At 45.3% G+C, this 15823-nt stretch overlaps 1 protein-coding gene across 2 annotated transcripts in view; it reads right to left on the reverse strand.

Annotated features, from left to right (window-relative positions):
* LOC308579509 (DGAT1/2-independent enzyme synthesizing storage lipids-like) overlaps nt 1–15823 on the reverse strand; it is a 92088-nt gene that overhangs the window by 64378 nt on the left and 11887 nt on the right. The window contains exons 5-7 of one of the 2 annotated variants that reach the window (XM_081214060.1): nt 13532–13592; nt 13097–13236; nt 11951–12111 (exon numbers count right to left, since the gene is read on the reverse strand). The exons of the other annotated variant lie outside the window; for it this stretch is intronic. Of the exons in view, the coding sequence (XP_081070186.1) occupies nt 12007–12111; nt 13097–13236; nt 13532–13592 (306 nt within the window). The 3' untranslated portion in view covers nt 11951–12006. Of the gene's footprint in view, nt 1–11950; nt 12112–13096; nt 13237–13531; nt 13593–15823 lie in introns of those variants that run through there. 2 annotated transcript variants of the gene reach the window in all.

Genomic DNA, 15823 nt, shown 5'->3' on the forward strand with positions numbered 1-15823 from the left:
GCAATTAGTCTCTGACTGCTCTATTGGAGTATGTGTTCATCACAGTCAAGTTGACTCTGAAGAGCCCTTCCGGTTTCTGCAGAATATCCTGAACTTCTGACCCTTATGTTTTGGGGCTTGTTTTCTTTCTAGGACTTTCCCTATTCACCTAGTTTTGGGACTAATGGTATTAGTTGCCTCCTCTTCCTGTGAGGAACTACTCGCTCTCCTTTGTCCTGGGCATGACTGTGCTTCTTGTGAGGGCTGGCTGTCTCCAGCCTGCTCTGCCGAAGCAGATAAGCTGCATTCCTTTCAGCTCTCAAAAGAGGGGGGTAGACAACCCCCCCTGTTTCAACTGTTTGAGAAGTATACAAGCCTCTCTGCTCCCTCTGCATCTGCCTGCATTCTATTTCAGGCAGTATGTCTTTGCTTTGGGCTGGTGTGTTCACAACACCACTCCCTCCCCTATAATCCTCCTCCTCCTGCTCCCCCTCCTCCTGAGGCTCCCTGTCTGTGTTTTCCCACCAGTCATTCACACTCTTCTTCCTCCTCTTGAGAGTTCCCTACTATGCTGCCCCCCCCTTCAGCCTCACTTTTGCCATCTTCTTCCACTGCCTTCTCCTCCTCCCTCCACCCTTCTGGGTTTTGGTTTGCTGAGACACCTGCGGTGGAATTCTACCTGTAACCTAGGGGCATGCACATTTTTGGAATCCTCCGAAGAATTTTCCTCATTCCCATAACCTTTCCAAGAATTTCCCTCATTCCCATAAACTTTCCAAGATACTCAATATTGCAATCTCCTTCCCCTCCAGCCAGAGTCCAGCAACTGTGGCACCTCATATTCCTTTTCACCTTCCACAATGATTGGTTGTGTGTGTGTGGGGGGGTGCCTCCTTGGGCGCTTGATACGGGTGTGCAGGGTTCACGGGTGACAATAAGGACCTATGGAATACAGAGTGTATCTTCATGGAGGTGGGCAAACAAAGCCTGAATGATACATGGCTAATTTGTTCCACTCCTTCAAATGGCCCCACCCTCTGAAGGTCCAACTTCCGGCACCATCCTTTTGTAGACCGTCACACTTGGTCCCCCACCCTTATCTCCTTGCCTTGTTTTCTATGCTTATCCGCCTCCCTCTTATATGCGTCTTTCACCTGTTCCAACTGCTCTTGTAGTAAGCTGTGTAGAGCCTCCAATTCCTCTGCCAGATGTTCCGCAGCTGGGACTGACATGTTGTCTTCCTGTCCTGGAAAGGCGTGGGGTGACTTCCCAGGCTGGCAAAGAAGGAAGACTGTTGTGTAGATGGGTCTAAAGCACTGTTATATGCAAACACTGCTAGAGCCAGCTTGTTGACCCAATCATCCTGTTGATAGTTAATGTTGCAAGGTCACGTTCGTCCTTTCCGACTTTCCATTGGTCTGTGGGTGGCTCGCTGAAACTGGGAGGTAAACTGTGTTCCTCTGTCTGAGATGACCCTTAGAGCAATCTATGCAGCTTAAACACATGCTCCACGAAAAGTTGAGCCGTCTCCTGTGCAACTTCTTACAGGGCACAAAATGCGCCATCTTTGAGAACAAGTCCACCACCACCCATATCACCGTCTGCTTCTGTGACTCAGGCAGGTCGGTGATAAAGTCCATAGCTATCGCCTCCCATGGTCCTTGAGATGTAGGAAATGGTTGGAGTAGTGCTGCAGGCACTTCGCGGGGTCTCTTTGCCCGTTGACAAGTCTCACACGCCTTCACATACTCTTTCATTTCCTCCTTCACCTTTGGTCACCAAAACGGTCTCGTCACTCAGAATAAGGTTTTGTACTGCCCAAAATGCCCTGCAATGGGGCTGTCATGACACAGCTTCAAAACCTTGGCATGGAGCTCCTCCTCTGAGACGTATAACGCTGTTCCCTTATACAACAATCCACCTCTTTCAGCAAAGCCATCTGCAGCACTATCCCATCTCTGTATTGCCTCTATGTTCTTCCTTGCAAACTCATCCTCGGCAGTTTGCTTCTGGAAGTCGAGCATCAGCTGCTGAGACCACAGCTATCGGTAGCCGGTCTGAGGATGTGCCTCAGCACTAGGGTAGCCTCTTCCAGATACTCCGGTTTCCATGAAAGAGCATCTGCTTTTTGGTTCTGAGGGCCCACCACATACTGCACTCTGAAGTTGAACCTGGCAAAGAAATGTGCCCACCTTATCTCCCTCTGGTTAAGACACCAAGCTGTCTGCCAGTGTTCTAGATTACGGTGATTGGTGTGCACCTCCACTTTATGTTGTGCCCCCTCCAGGAAGTGTCACCATGTCTCCACAGTGTCCCATATAGCAAACAATTCCTTCTCCCAGATGGTGTAGTTCTGCTCTGACGGAGTCAGCTTATGCATGACTAAATGGTACAAAAGGTGGTCTTCCACTCATGTTCTTCTCTTATCCTTATCAAGTTATAGGCCCCCCTCAAGTCAAGCTTTGTGAAGATCTTTGCTGACCTCAACCACTCCAGCAAGTTCCCTATACGTAGCAGGGGGTAGCGATTGGGCACCGTCACCTGGTTCAGCCTCCTATAATCATAGCAGAGGCACAGCTCAGAGTTGTTCCTCTTCTTCACAATAAGCACAGGTGCGCTCCAAAGAGCCTTAGAAGGATGGATAAAGCCATGCGCCAAATTCTTCTTCAGAAATTCCTTCAGCTTGGCAAACTGCTTCTGACATGGAATAAAGCCAACTAATGGGCAGCTGGGCCCCTGGCAGCAATTCGATTTTGCAGTCATAAGGCCTAAGGTGGTAATCTATCAGCTTCCTTCTCACAGAACACATCTTGATAGGCCTTCTAGGGAGGGGGTAATTGTCCTTCGTTCCCCGTGAGGGCTCCTAGGGCCTCCAACCTCTGCTCTCTCTGGCCCCCTTCCACCTAGGCAGTGTAGGCGGCAATAGGCCGAGGCAAAGGTTATGGATCTCTGCCCCCAAGTGATCACAGGATCATGCCGGGATAGCCACGTCATTCCCAGCACCACAGGGTGAGTTGCCAACCTTGTGACGTGGAATGTGATTGTCTCTCTGTGGCTCGGCAACCCCAGGCCTACCGGCATCATAGCCTCAGATACACGTGCAGCTAGCAAGGGCCACCCATCAATGGTCTGTACGTCTAGCAGGGGCTCCAACCTCTGCATGGCCATCTGCAGCCTCTCCACAAAGTCCAAGTCTATAAAATCTGTAGACGCTCCTGAATCTATGAGTGTGCACACTTGCTCACTGCCCCCATCCGGAAACAGTCCTTGCAAAAGGACTAGAGAAGGATCATGTTTCATTTATCTTTTTATCTTTTGCCTTTCCTTCCTTTCCTTGGAACAGCCTATTCAGGAGAAGCCAGTTGTTTCTCCAATATGGTAGTGAAGGGAACAGAAAGAATATGGGAAATAACTGCTTCAAAATTGTACAAGGCAGATAAATCATTCTTGGTATTTGACTTGGTTGCTTTAAGTCAGGATCAAAGTACCCATCATGATGCTGCAGATGAGCGAGGAAGATAGTGGCAAGATGGATATGATTCAAACACATTGATGGAGCCAGTCCTTCTTGTCTGCATATACTGTGCTGACCTCATTCCCAACTTGCCTTTCCCCCTCTACCTCCAGCTACTGCTGTCATTCATCATCGTGCCATACAGTGGCATGTAAGAAAATGTGTTCTGCAGTTGCTGTGCCTCCTTAATGGCTTGGGAAACACCCACACCTCCAACTAAGCCGGCGTGGTTTTGAAATGGGGTGACACACCCCACTAAGGTAATATCCACCCTGGATTGTGGAAACTCTCACTATGTGGGCAGTGAGAACGTCAATCAATGATGCTATCTGGGTGACAAGAATGGAGCCACTGCTGAATGAATACCACATAAAAATTGCAACAAGTGTGATTGATTTCCCCATGACTGCTTACTTGGATATTTTCGGTAGATATTTCTGCAGATTCCATTATTCTAGCATCATTATTTTAGTAAAAGGAACCAGTCACTTTGAGGAATTTTGTCAAAAAGCAGGATATAAATCTAAATAAATTAAACTGATTAAAGACTAAGAAGCATACTGCGACTAAACTTGCACCAAATTATTATTGCCGTGGCGCAATCTACATCCAGGGGCACTTTGCAAATGACTCTAATTGTCAGGTCTGAGGAATCTCTCCCTCCCTTCCTGATGTTTTCAAGGAGCCAGGAGAAAACAAGAAGGCTTTTAAGTATGATTTATTCAGTCACTGCTGTAACACAAATAATTCCAGTCTTTACACCATCATGGAATTATTCATTCTGACTCCTCCTCATTTCCCCTCCCCCAGCAGCATCGACTCCTACGGAAGCTTTCCATTGCCAAACATTGTTGCGTATGCTGCTCTGGTACCCTCAGTGACCATTGCATCCTAGGGGATTGAGGATCACCTACTATCTGCTCCCCTACCCCCTTAAGTCTCCCAATTCTGCATAGATTGGCTGCTCTCCCATCTCTGCCTGGTTTTCTCCCTCATAGTTTGGCTGCAAATCAAAGCTGTCTCTCTCCCCCCTGTTAGCGCCATGAGAAGGGGGGGGGGAGATTCCTCCCATGCCTTTGCTTCTTCATTCCAGTCCCTGACACCAATACTGTCAGGCATCATAAATAATATCTACCTCTCTTCTCTATAATAACATTCCCCAATACACTCAATTATTTTCAGATCGAAAGTTTGGGCCTTTGTTCACAAATTTGTTCACAAATTCTTAAATCCTGATCAGCCTACTCTGGTATTCATAACTGAGGCTATGGCAGAAAAAAATCAGCTAAGATGGAAACTTGAGTCTTTCAGGAGCTAAAAGATAAAGGGGTGTGGGGGTGGGTGTAAGTGTAAGTGTAAGCCTGGTTGCTCCAGCAACTCTGGGTGGCTTTTGTTGTTGTTGTTTAGCTGTTTAGTCTTGTCCAACTCTTCGTGACCCCATGGACCAGAGCACGCCAGGCACTCCTGTCTTCCACTGCCTCCCGCAGTTTGGTCAAACTCATGCTGGTAGCTTCGAGAACACTATCCAACCATCTCGTCCTCTGCCGTCCCCTTCTCCTTTTGCTCTCCATCTTTCCCAACATCACAGTCTTTTCCAGGGAGTCTTCTCTTCTCATGAGGTGGCCAAAGTTTTGGAGCCTCAGCTTTCAGTGAGCACTCAGGTCTGATTTCCTTAAGAATGGATAGGTTTGATCTTCTTGCAGTCCATGGGACTCTCAAGAGTCTCCTCCAGCACCATAATTCAAAAGCATCAATTCTTCGGCGATCAGCCTTCTGTATGGTCCAGCTCTCACTTCCATACATCACTACTGGGAAAACCATAGCTTTAACTATAAGGACCTTTGTTGACAAGATGATGTCTCTGCTTTTTAAGATGCTGTCTAGGTTTGTCATTGCTTTCCTCCCAAGAAGTAGGCGTCTTTTAATTTTGTGACTGCTGTCACCATCTGCAGTGATCATGGAGCCCAAGACAGTAAAATCTCTCACTGCCTCCATTTCCTCCCCTTCTATTTGCCAGGAGGTGACGGGACCAGTGGCCATGATCTTTGTTTTTTGTTTTTTTTTTTGATGTTGAGCTTCAGACCATATATTGCACTCTCCTCTTTCACCCTCATTAAAAGTTTCTTTAATTCCTCCTCACTTTCTGCCATCAAGGTTGTGTCATCTGCATATCTGAGGTTGTTGATATTTCTTCCGGCAATCTTAATTCCGGCTAGGGATTCATCCAGCCCAGCCTTTCGCATGATGAATTCTGCATATAAGTTAAATAAGCAGGGAGACAATATACAGCCTTGTCATACTCCTTTCCCAATTTTGAACCAATTAGTTGTTCCATATCCAGTTCTAACTGTAGCTTCTTGTTCCACATAGAGATTTCTCAGGAGACAGATGAGGTGATCAGGCACTCCCATTTCGTTAAGAACTAGCCATAGTTTGCTGTGACTGACACAGTTAAAGGCTTTTGCATAGTCAATGAAGCAGAAGTAGATGTCTTTCTGGAACTCTCTAGCTTTCTCCATAATCCAGTGCATGTTTGCAATTTGGTCTCTGGTTCCTCTGCCTCTTCTAAATCCAGCTTGCACTTCTGGGAGTTCTCGGTCCACATACTGCTTGAGCCTTTCTTGTAGAATTTTAAGCATAACCTTGATAGCATGTGAAATGAGTGCAATTGTGCGGTAGTTGGAGCATTCTTTGGCACTGCCCTTCTTTGGGATTGGGATGTAGACTGATCTTCTCCAATCCTCTGGCCACCACTGAGTTTTCCAAACTTGCTGGCATATTGAGTGTAGCACCTTAACAGCATCAACTTTTAAAATTTTAAATAGTTCAGCTGGAATGCCATCACTTCCACTGGCCTTGTTATTAGCTGTGCTTTCCAAGGCCCATTTGACTTCACTCTCCAGGATGTCTGGCTCAAAGTCAGCAACCACACTACCTGGCGTGTATCTTTCTGGTATAATTCCTCTTTGTATTCTTGCCACCTCTTCTTGATGTCTTCTGTTTCTGTTAGGTCCTTTCCACTTTTGTCCTTTATTATGGTAATCTTTGTACGAAATGTTCCTTTCATATCTCCAATTTTCTTGAACAGATCTCTGGTTCTTCCCATTATGTTGTTTTCCTCTATTTCTTTGCATTGTTTGTTTAAGAAGGCCTTCTGGTCTCTCCTTGCTATTTTGTGGAAATCTGCATTCAATTTCCTGTATCTTTCACTATCTCCCTCGCATTTTGCTTGCCTTCTCTCTCCAGCTATTTGTAAGGCCTCGTTGGACAGCCACTTTGCTTTCTTGCAATTCCTTTTCATTGGGATGGTTTTCGTTGCTGCTTCCTGTATAATGTTGCAAGCCTCCATCCATAGTTCTTCAGGCAATCTGCCCACCAAATCTAGATCCTTAAACCTGTTCCTCACTTCCACTGTGTATTCATAAGGGATTTGATTTAGATTGTATCTTACCGGCCCAGTGGTTTTTCCTACTTTCTCCAGTTTAAGCTTGAATTTTGTTATAAGAAGCTGATGATCTGAGCCACAGTCAGCTCCAGGTCTTGTTTTTGCTGACTGTATTGAGCTTCTCCATCTTTGGCTGCAGAGAATATAATCAATCTGATTTCAATGCTGCCCATCTGGTGATGTCCACGTGTAGAGTCGTCTCTTGTGTTGTTGGAAAAGCATGTTTATGCTGACCAGCTTATTCTCTTGACAGAGCTCTATTAGCCTTTGCCCTGCTTCGTTTTGATCTCCAAGGCCAAACTTGCCAGTTGTTCCATTTATCTTTTGATTCCCTACTTTAGCATTCCAATCCCCAATAATGAGAAGAACATCTTTCTTTGGTGTCATTTCTATAAGGTGTTGTAAGTCTTCATAGAATTGGTCAATTTCAGTTTCTTCAGCACAAGTAGTTGGTGCATAAACTTGGATTACTGTGATGTTAAAAGGTCTGCCTTGGATTCATATCGAGATCATTCTATCATTTTTGAGATTGCATCCCAGTACAGCTTTTGCCACTCTTTTGTTGACTATGAGAGCCACTCCATTTCTTTTACGGGATTCTTGCCCACAGTAGTAGATATGATGGTCATCCGAACTGAATTCGCCCATTCCCCTCAATTTTAGTTCACTGATGCCCAGGATGTCAACATTTATTCTTGCCATCTCATTTTTGACCACATCCAACTTTAATCTACTTGTACTTGTCCTCCGCTCTTCCTCAGTAGCATGTTGGACGCCTTCCGACCTGAGGGGCTCATCTTCCAGTGTTATAACTTTTATATGCCTGTTGTCTTTGTCCATGGAGTTTTCTAGGTAGGGATACTGGAGTGACTTGCCGGTTCCTGCTCCAGGTGGATCACGTTTGGCCAAAACTCTCCACTATGACCTGTCCATCTTGGGTGCCCTGCATGGCATAGTTCATAGCTTCTCTGAGTTATTCAAGCCCCTTCGCCACGGCAAGGCGGTGATCCATGAAGGGGTGGCTTAGAACATAATCAAAACACAGCAACACATCATCGATTAAAAGCTTCCTGATACAGGGTTGCATTCAGATGTCTTCAGAAAGTTGTGTAGTTGTTTATCTATTTGACATCAGATGAGAGGGTGTTCCACAGAGGCAGCCTGCCTGGTTCCCTGTAACATCACTTCTTGCATTGAGGGAACCGCCAGAAAGCCCTCAGAACTGGACCTTAGTTCGTGGGCTGAATGATGAGGGTGGAGACACTCCTCAGGTATACAGTGGCAGGGCCATTTAGGGCTTTAAAGATCAACACCAACCCCAACACTTTGAATTGTGCTCAGAAATGTACAGGGAGCCAATATAGATCTTCCAGGCTGGGTGTTATATGGCGGCCACTCCTTATCACCAGTCTAGCTACCAGAATTAACCTGTGCATCCATGGACAGATGTGAGTTCAAAATGACCCCAAGGTTGTGCACCTGATCCTGATTATTCAATTCCTTCTGAATAATCCTATTATTCAATACATGGCAGCACGACTTAGGTTTGCAAAGTTGCATCTGAACAAACCACAAGACTTCTGCAACAATGTCCTTTGGACAGACAAGACCAAAGTGGAGATGTCTGGCCTTAATGCACAGCACCACCTTTGACGAAAACCAAACAGCATATCAGCACAAGCAGCTTGGGGTGGTGATTTGGGCTTGTTTTGTAGGCACAGGAGCTGGGAACCTTGTAGTCATTGAGTCAACCATGAACTCCTCTGTATACCAAAGTATTCTAGAGTCAAATGTGAGGCAGTTTGCCCGACAGCTGTAGCTTGGCCAAAATTGGGTCATGCTGTTAACAGGACAAGGATCCCAAGCATACCAGGAAATCATCTGAATAACATACAAGATTAAACACAGATAATGGACGGATAAAAACTGATAATTAAAACAGATAAGAACTAAAAACAAATAAAAACATGCAGTTAAAACAACTGTAAGAGCGTAAGATCTAAAAGACTTGCAGTTAAAACAACTATAAGAGGCTGCAGAGTAGAAGCCTCTGAAATGGAGGACACTCACAACATTAGAAACTGATGTGCAAATATGGTTAAAACAGAAAATTAAAACAATGTACAACAATAAATTTAGAACCAATGTGCAACAATAAACTATCCGAGGGAGTTGACTCAGAGTCACCCGTGGAACCGAGTTTGGGGATTTTCATGCCAGACTATTTTGAGTTGGGCGATGGTCTGCGCCTACAGATTTGTACACAGAATCTGGCGACCATCCAGGTCTTCTTCTGATCTTTGCCTAACAGCAAAAGGTCAAATTTTTGCTTTTGCAGGAGGTCGGCGAGCCTCACCAGAAGAGGATCAATGAACTTACTACATGCCTCTCCTCTAAAAGGGACATTTAAAGAACAAGTGTTCTGGGCTTCCTATCTCTCCCAATGGACAGGTGCAAAGTCTCTGAGCATAGGGGACTTTTCTAAAGGCTCCATCCAGGACTGGCGAGGGAAGAGCCGCGCTTCTGGCAAGTGTAAAGGCCCTTCTTGCATTTCTAGATACGAGAAAGAAGAGATATGCTGCCGGTGCAGCTATATCTCTCTCGATTTCTCCAATTTTATAGTTATGGCACCTTGCGCAGTCCTGTTGTCTCTTGGTATCTAATATTCTTTGCCTGACCGTGGCTTTTGCCTGGCCCAAGCCCAGACTTAGAAGGGCTTGAGGGGCAAAACCCAGTTTCTGGAGGGTGTTCAGAACTGCAGTCTGCCAGCCTGACTGGAATTGGTCGCAGAGGATGAGTGGGGCTATCCCTCGGGGGAGCAGATTCAATGTCAGCCATTTGTAGATTGATGTTAAGCAGATGCTAGCCTCCACTCTCATCATCCCCGTTTCCAATCTCACCCATGCGTTTGAGAGACATCTGGGGACTTGGAGGAGAGCTCTAAGAAGTCTAGATTGAACTCCCTCAAGGGGGGAGAAAGCAGAGGAAGGCAGACCCAAAAAGGAACCATACAGGAGTTGTGCCAAAGTTTTGGCCTTGTATAATTTTAGAGCTGCGGGGACGAAGGAGCCCCTTTGTGCTCTGAAGAATTTAAGAATACAATTTGCGGTTTTTTTCCGCTGAACTCCCGATGGAGTTTATGTGTAGTTTGTTGGTTCCTGAGGCCTGTACTACCATTCCTAGATACTTGTAGTTTGTGACTTGTTCTAATTTATGGCCTTGGAGTTCCCAGCTTCTAAGCTTTGGCTTTTTCCCAAAAGCGAGTATCTTGGTCTTTTGATAGTTGATTTTGAGACATTCAGATTCACAGTATGCTGCAAGCTTTCTTAGTGCTCTTTTGAGTCCAGTGGGGTTTCTAGATAGAATTACCGCATCATCGGCATATAGCAGGACCAAAATATGCCAATTTGCAAGCTTTGGCGGGTGGAGTTCTGGGTCATTGAGTGCAGATACTAAGTTATTTAGATAGAAATTAAATAGTAGGGGGGGCCAATAGGCACCCTTGCCTGACACTTTTGAAGGTTTTAATAGGGTCCGTTAGGTGTCCTAGGCGGCTGCACCTGACTCTAAGAGCCGTGTTTGTGTGCAGTGCCTGAATTAAGAGCAGGAGCCTTCTATCTATATTGGTACCCTGTAGTCTGTCCCAGAGTCTGGTTCTGGAGACTGTATCAAAGGCTGCTTTTAGGTCAACGAAGGCAGCATATAGTGAGGCCTGCCCTCCTGATTTGTATTTGTCGATGAGATGTTGTAGCGTTAGGCAGTGATCTGTCGTGGACCTTCCAGGTCTGAAGCCTTCTTGTTCTATTGCCAGGATATCTTCATTATCTAGCCATTCTGTAAATTTATTAAGGAGGTGCTTTGCGTAGAGTTTACTGATCACACTTAATAGGCTAATCGGCCTATTCGCTGGGTCCCCTCTGTTGCCCTTTTTATAGATTGGAACTATTATGTCTGTTCCCCATTCCCTTGGGATGCGGCCAGTGTCATCTATGTAAGTGAAGAGGGTGGCTAAGAAAGGTGCCTACCAATCCACCTGTGCTTTTATTGTTTCTGGTGTAATGCCGTCTGAGCCTGGGGCTTTGGCCGTTTTCAGTTGGTTTATATATGATTTCAGAACTGAAGTGATGTGAGAGACTGATAAAGTCCTACAGAATATGATAGCTTCTTATTGTTGCTAAATGTGGTTCTACAAGCTATTTAATAAGAAGATGTACTTAGTTTTTCAAACATGGCTTTTCCATATTGTCTTTATTTCTGTTAATAAATGGCACAGTGTAATGTGTCATGTGTTGCTGTTCCTCTGAGGGTGTGTGTGTGTATAATCACATTCTTAAATGTGGAATTGTTCCCAATGTAGTAAACATTCATACAGATTTGTTTTGGGGTGCCTCATAGGAATCATAGAATAATAGAGTTGGGGTGAACCACAAGGGGCATCTATGCCAACCCGCTTGAAGGCAATCACTCCTTTTCGAGAGCAGGTGTGCCTCATGCCTTCCTCCACAGACATCCTACTGGAAGAAAGTCAGCTAATGGGTGCTAGACGAACAGGCCTCTGAGTTCCTGGGCCCTTGACCAGGACCAGCCAGCCACAGCTGCTTTGTTGACCCCTTGGGATAACTCTGTGTACCTGCAGAGGTCTGCAGCCCACAGGTTCAAATCAAGTGAAAGCTTATCTCTATAAACATAAAAGAGATGTGAATAAAAGAGACATTACTCTTTCACTTGTAATATTATTTCATGTTTCAGTTAAGTACTCGCCTTCCCATTATAAAAGGGGCATTCTGGGAGTATTGCAGGATAGGGCAAGAAAGCACTCGTATGTCTTCGAAAACCTAGGACCTTCTGAACACACAGCAGGTGCTGGGTTACTGAGCTAGGGTCCCTTCCAGATAATTAATAAACAATACAGCACAATTCTGTGTATATCAGCTTAGCTTTAATTATTAATTATTAATTAATTATTAATTAATTAATTAATTAATTATTAATTATTAATTAATTATTAATTATTAATGCTTCCTATAACAGACATCTTGTCAGAAACACTGCAACTGTTTTATATGGACTAGTTAGCTTTGTAATGCTTATCAAATCGTTCTGAAAGAGCTCTTAATATATTTCCTGGTCTTTTTTGGTATTTATCCCGAAGATTTTCAATTGCAGTCTTTGCCTGTTGAAAGAAGAACAAAGGAATACATTGTGTTATAGGAATATATTGCTAAATAGGTGTTCACAGTTATTAATATCTGTGAGGAAAAACCCATTTATTCCAGATATAGAAGCACAATATGTAACTTCTTTCTGGGATACGTAAATGACTTTGTAGACTGAGATGTGTTGCATGAGAGTCCTTGTCTCTCAACCGTCAAAAGTGGCTTCTTCGACATGGAGGTTGGGGCCAGAGCAGCCAGGGCCAGGAAACCCCACTAGGAAACTGCTCATCTGTCAGTGAATCCAGCCCACTCTCTTTATGTTTACCAAGAGCACTGTATGAAAATGGCAGATACAACCAAACATAAGTGCCTTGGGCTGCTTGGTACATATTAGTTTTCCTGCACGGTTGTTACCTCCAGCTATGTGAGGAAAACTGCAGAAATGCTATTGAGTTATATTTCACTATATATTCACTATTCGCTTAGAATGGCAATGGGTGACAGGGCTAGTGACAGAAATAAGTCACCTCCTGGTTCCATGCCTGAAAACAGCACAGCAGGGCATGGGTGGAAATAGCAGAGTAGAATGGAGTCACATTCACGTGCAGAGTTGCAATAAGTCACACAAACATCAGAAGTTCTTCAGTAATAGTTTTACCGAGGCTTAATAGCACACAGTGCTTATTGGGTCCCCCACCGGGAAGGGGGCTTGGAGGAACCCTCTGGGGGAGATTCTGGGGCATATGGTGGGCAGAAGAAGTCCTATTGCATGAGCAGATCTTTGTGCATAAAATGCATAGGCTTTTCATGGTCTCAACAATTTACGGAGCGGGAAAGCTGAGTGATGAACATAATGCACAAAAGTCTATGTAATGAACCCGATCTCTGGTTGTATAGAATGAGCAAGTCAGTAGGCAGAAACCATTTTATAGAACTGAAAAAGAGAAACCAACAGGAAAAGAATATTCTACTTTTTTACTTCCAGGTGTAGAGTTAGCTTACTTTTTCAGCCAGCTCTGCAGCTGTTATATTTGGATCATATGGGATGGGTTCTCCAATATATGTCCTCAGTTTCACTGGAAATGGCCCATATATGGGAAGGTAGACAAGTCGTGTTTTCTCATACAACCATCTTGTCAGCCCTATGTCTGAAAGGGAAAAGAGTCTGTAAAAAAGCGATCCCATATCAAATTTGAAATTAGTTGGCATTCTGAGTTTTTAGCAATCCCAATCAATCCATCCCAGAGATGAGGTTAAATAATTTGAGTGCATATTTTTTTAAGAGACAGCACAACTTTTGCAGATAAATGTACACTGAATAAACTACTAGTAGGTACGAAATAGATTTTTAAAAAATATCATTGTATATTATTAATCTGTTTATTGCCTGATATTCGATCTCTTGATCAACCAAGGAATATAAGATATTTTGCTCACTTGACTTTCCAATGTTCCTGAATGTTTCACAAGCGTTTTGGGTAAACATAGGGATGATGGGCTGAAAGAATAAAAGAAGAAATGCAAAATCAAAAGAAAAGTGAGAACTGGAGAATTACTTAACCCCACCCGCTCCACCTTTATTTTGGTTAAGGACTAGGAATAATGCTCCCCATCTGGCATTACAATGACAAGCCAGACGCAACTGACTTCAAATTACACATGCTGTCCCCCAGATTTTCAAGAATTGAAGAGGAGAAAAGCTATTTTTCTTTTTAAATGTAAGTGATTTCAATAGCTTTTTTTTTAAAAAAAAAAAAAAAGCAGGGGTAGGAAATACTTGGAACTCCAGATATCATTAGACCCCCTAAACAGGATGTTAGCCATCCTCAACTACTTAGGATGCTAGATCAAGGATGTCAACACATAATAATAATAATAATAATAATTTATTATTTATACCCCGCCCATCTGGCTGAGTTTCCCCAGCCACTCTGGGCAGCTCCCAATCAGTGTTAAAAACAGTACAGTGTTACATATTAAAAACTTCCCTGAACAGGGCTGCCTTAAGATGTCTTCTGAATGTCAGGTAATTATTTATCTCTTTGACATCTGATGGGAGGGCGTTCCACAGGGCGGGCGCCACTACCGAGAAGGCCCTCTGTCTGGTTCCCTGTAGCCTCACTTCTCGCAATGAGGGAACCGCCAGAAGGCCCTCGGCGCTGGATCTCAGTGTCCGGGCTGAACGATGGGGGTGGAGACGCTCCTTCAGGTATACAGGACCGAGGCCGTTTAGGGCTTTAAAGGTCAGCACCAACACTTTGAATCGTGCTCGGAAACGTACTGGGAGCCAATGCAGATCTCTCAGAACCGGTGTTATGTGGTCCCGGCAGCCACTCCCAGTCACCAGTCTAGCTGCCGCATTCTGGATTAATTGCAATTTCCGGGTCACCTTCAAAGGTTGCCCCACGTAGTCCAAGCGTGAGATAACTAGAGCATGCACCACTCTGGCGAGACAGTTCGCGGGCAGGTAGGGTCTTAGACTGCGTACCAGGTGGAGCTGGTAGACAGCTGGCCTGGACACAGAGTTAACCTGTGCCTCCATGGACAGCTGTGAGTCCAAAATGACTCCCAGGCTGCGCACCTAGTCCTTCAGGGGCACAGTTACCCCATTCAAGACCAGGGAATCCCCCACACCAACCCGCTCCCTGTCCCCCAAAAACAGTACTTCTGTCTTGTCAGGATTCAACCTCAATCTGTTAGCCGCTATCCATCCTCCAACCACCTCCAGGCACTCACACAGGACCTTCACTGCCTTCACTGGTTCTGATTTAAAGGAGAGGTAGAGCTGGGTGTCATCTGCATACTGATGAACACCCAGTCCAAACCCCCTGATGATCTCTCTCAGCGGCTTCATATAGATATTAAAAAGCATGGGGAAGAGGACGGAACCCTGAGGCACCCCACAAGTGAGAGCCCAGGGGTCTGAACACTCATCCCCCACCACCACTTTCTGGACACAGCCCAGGAGGAAGGAGCGGAACCACTGTATGACAGTGCCCCCAGCTCCCAGCCCCTCTAGACGGTCCAGAAGGATGTTATGGTCGATGGTATCAAAGGCCGCTGACAGATCCAGCAGAACTAGGAAACAGGTCTCACCTTTGTCCCTAGCCCGCCAGAGATCATCAACCAGCGCGACCAAGGCAGTTTCAGTCCCATGGTGAGGCCTGAATCCCAATTGGAAGGGATCCAAATGGTCCGTTTCCTCCAGGCGTGCTTGGAGTTGTTCAGCAACCACCCGCTCAATCACCTTGCCCAAGAATGACAGATTTGAGACTGGGTGATAGTTGGCCAAATTGGCCGGGTCTAAAGATGTTTTTTTAAGAAGCAGTTTAATGACCACCTCTTTCAGCGGGTCTGGGAAGGCTCCCTCACGGAGGGAAGCATTCACCACCCCACGAAGCCCATCGCCCAGTCCTTCCCGGCTAGCTTTTATAAGCCAGGATGGGCAAGGATCCAGGAGACAGGTGGTTGGTTTCACTCGTCCAAGCAGCCTGTTCACATCCTCGGAGGTAACAGATTGGAATTGATCCCATGTAACAGGACCAGACAGAACTCTAGCACTCTCCCGCCCTGGCCCTGCTCCCACGGTGGAATCTACCTCCTTCTGAATCTGAGCGATTTTATCTGCAAAAAACTTTGCAAAAGCATTGCAGGAGATCTTGGGGTCCCTACCAGGCCCCGGTGGTACAGGTGGTTCTGATAGATTGCGAACCACCTGAAAAAGTCTCC

The sequence above is a fragment of the Podarcis bocagei genome, assembly GCF_964188305.1.
Source record: "Podarcis bocagei genome assembly, contig: HAP1_SCAFFOLD_109, whole genome shotgun sequence".
Taxonomy (NCBI): domain Eukaryota; kingdom Metazoa; phylum Chordata; class Lepidosauria; order Squamata; family Lacertidae; genus Podarcis; species Podarcis bocagei.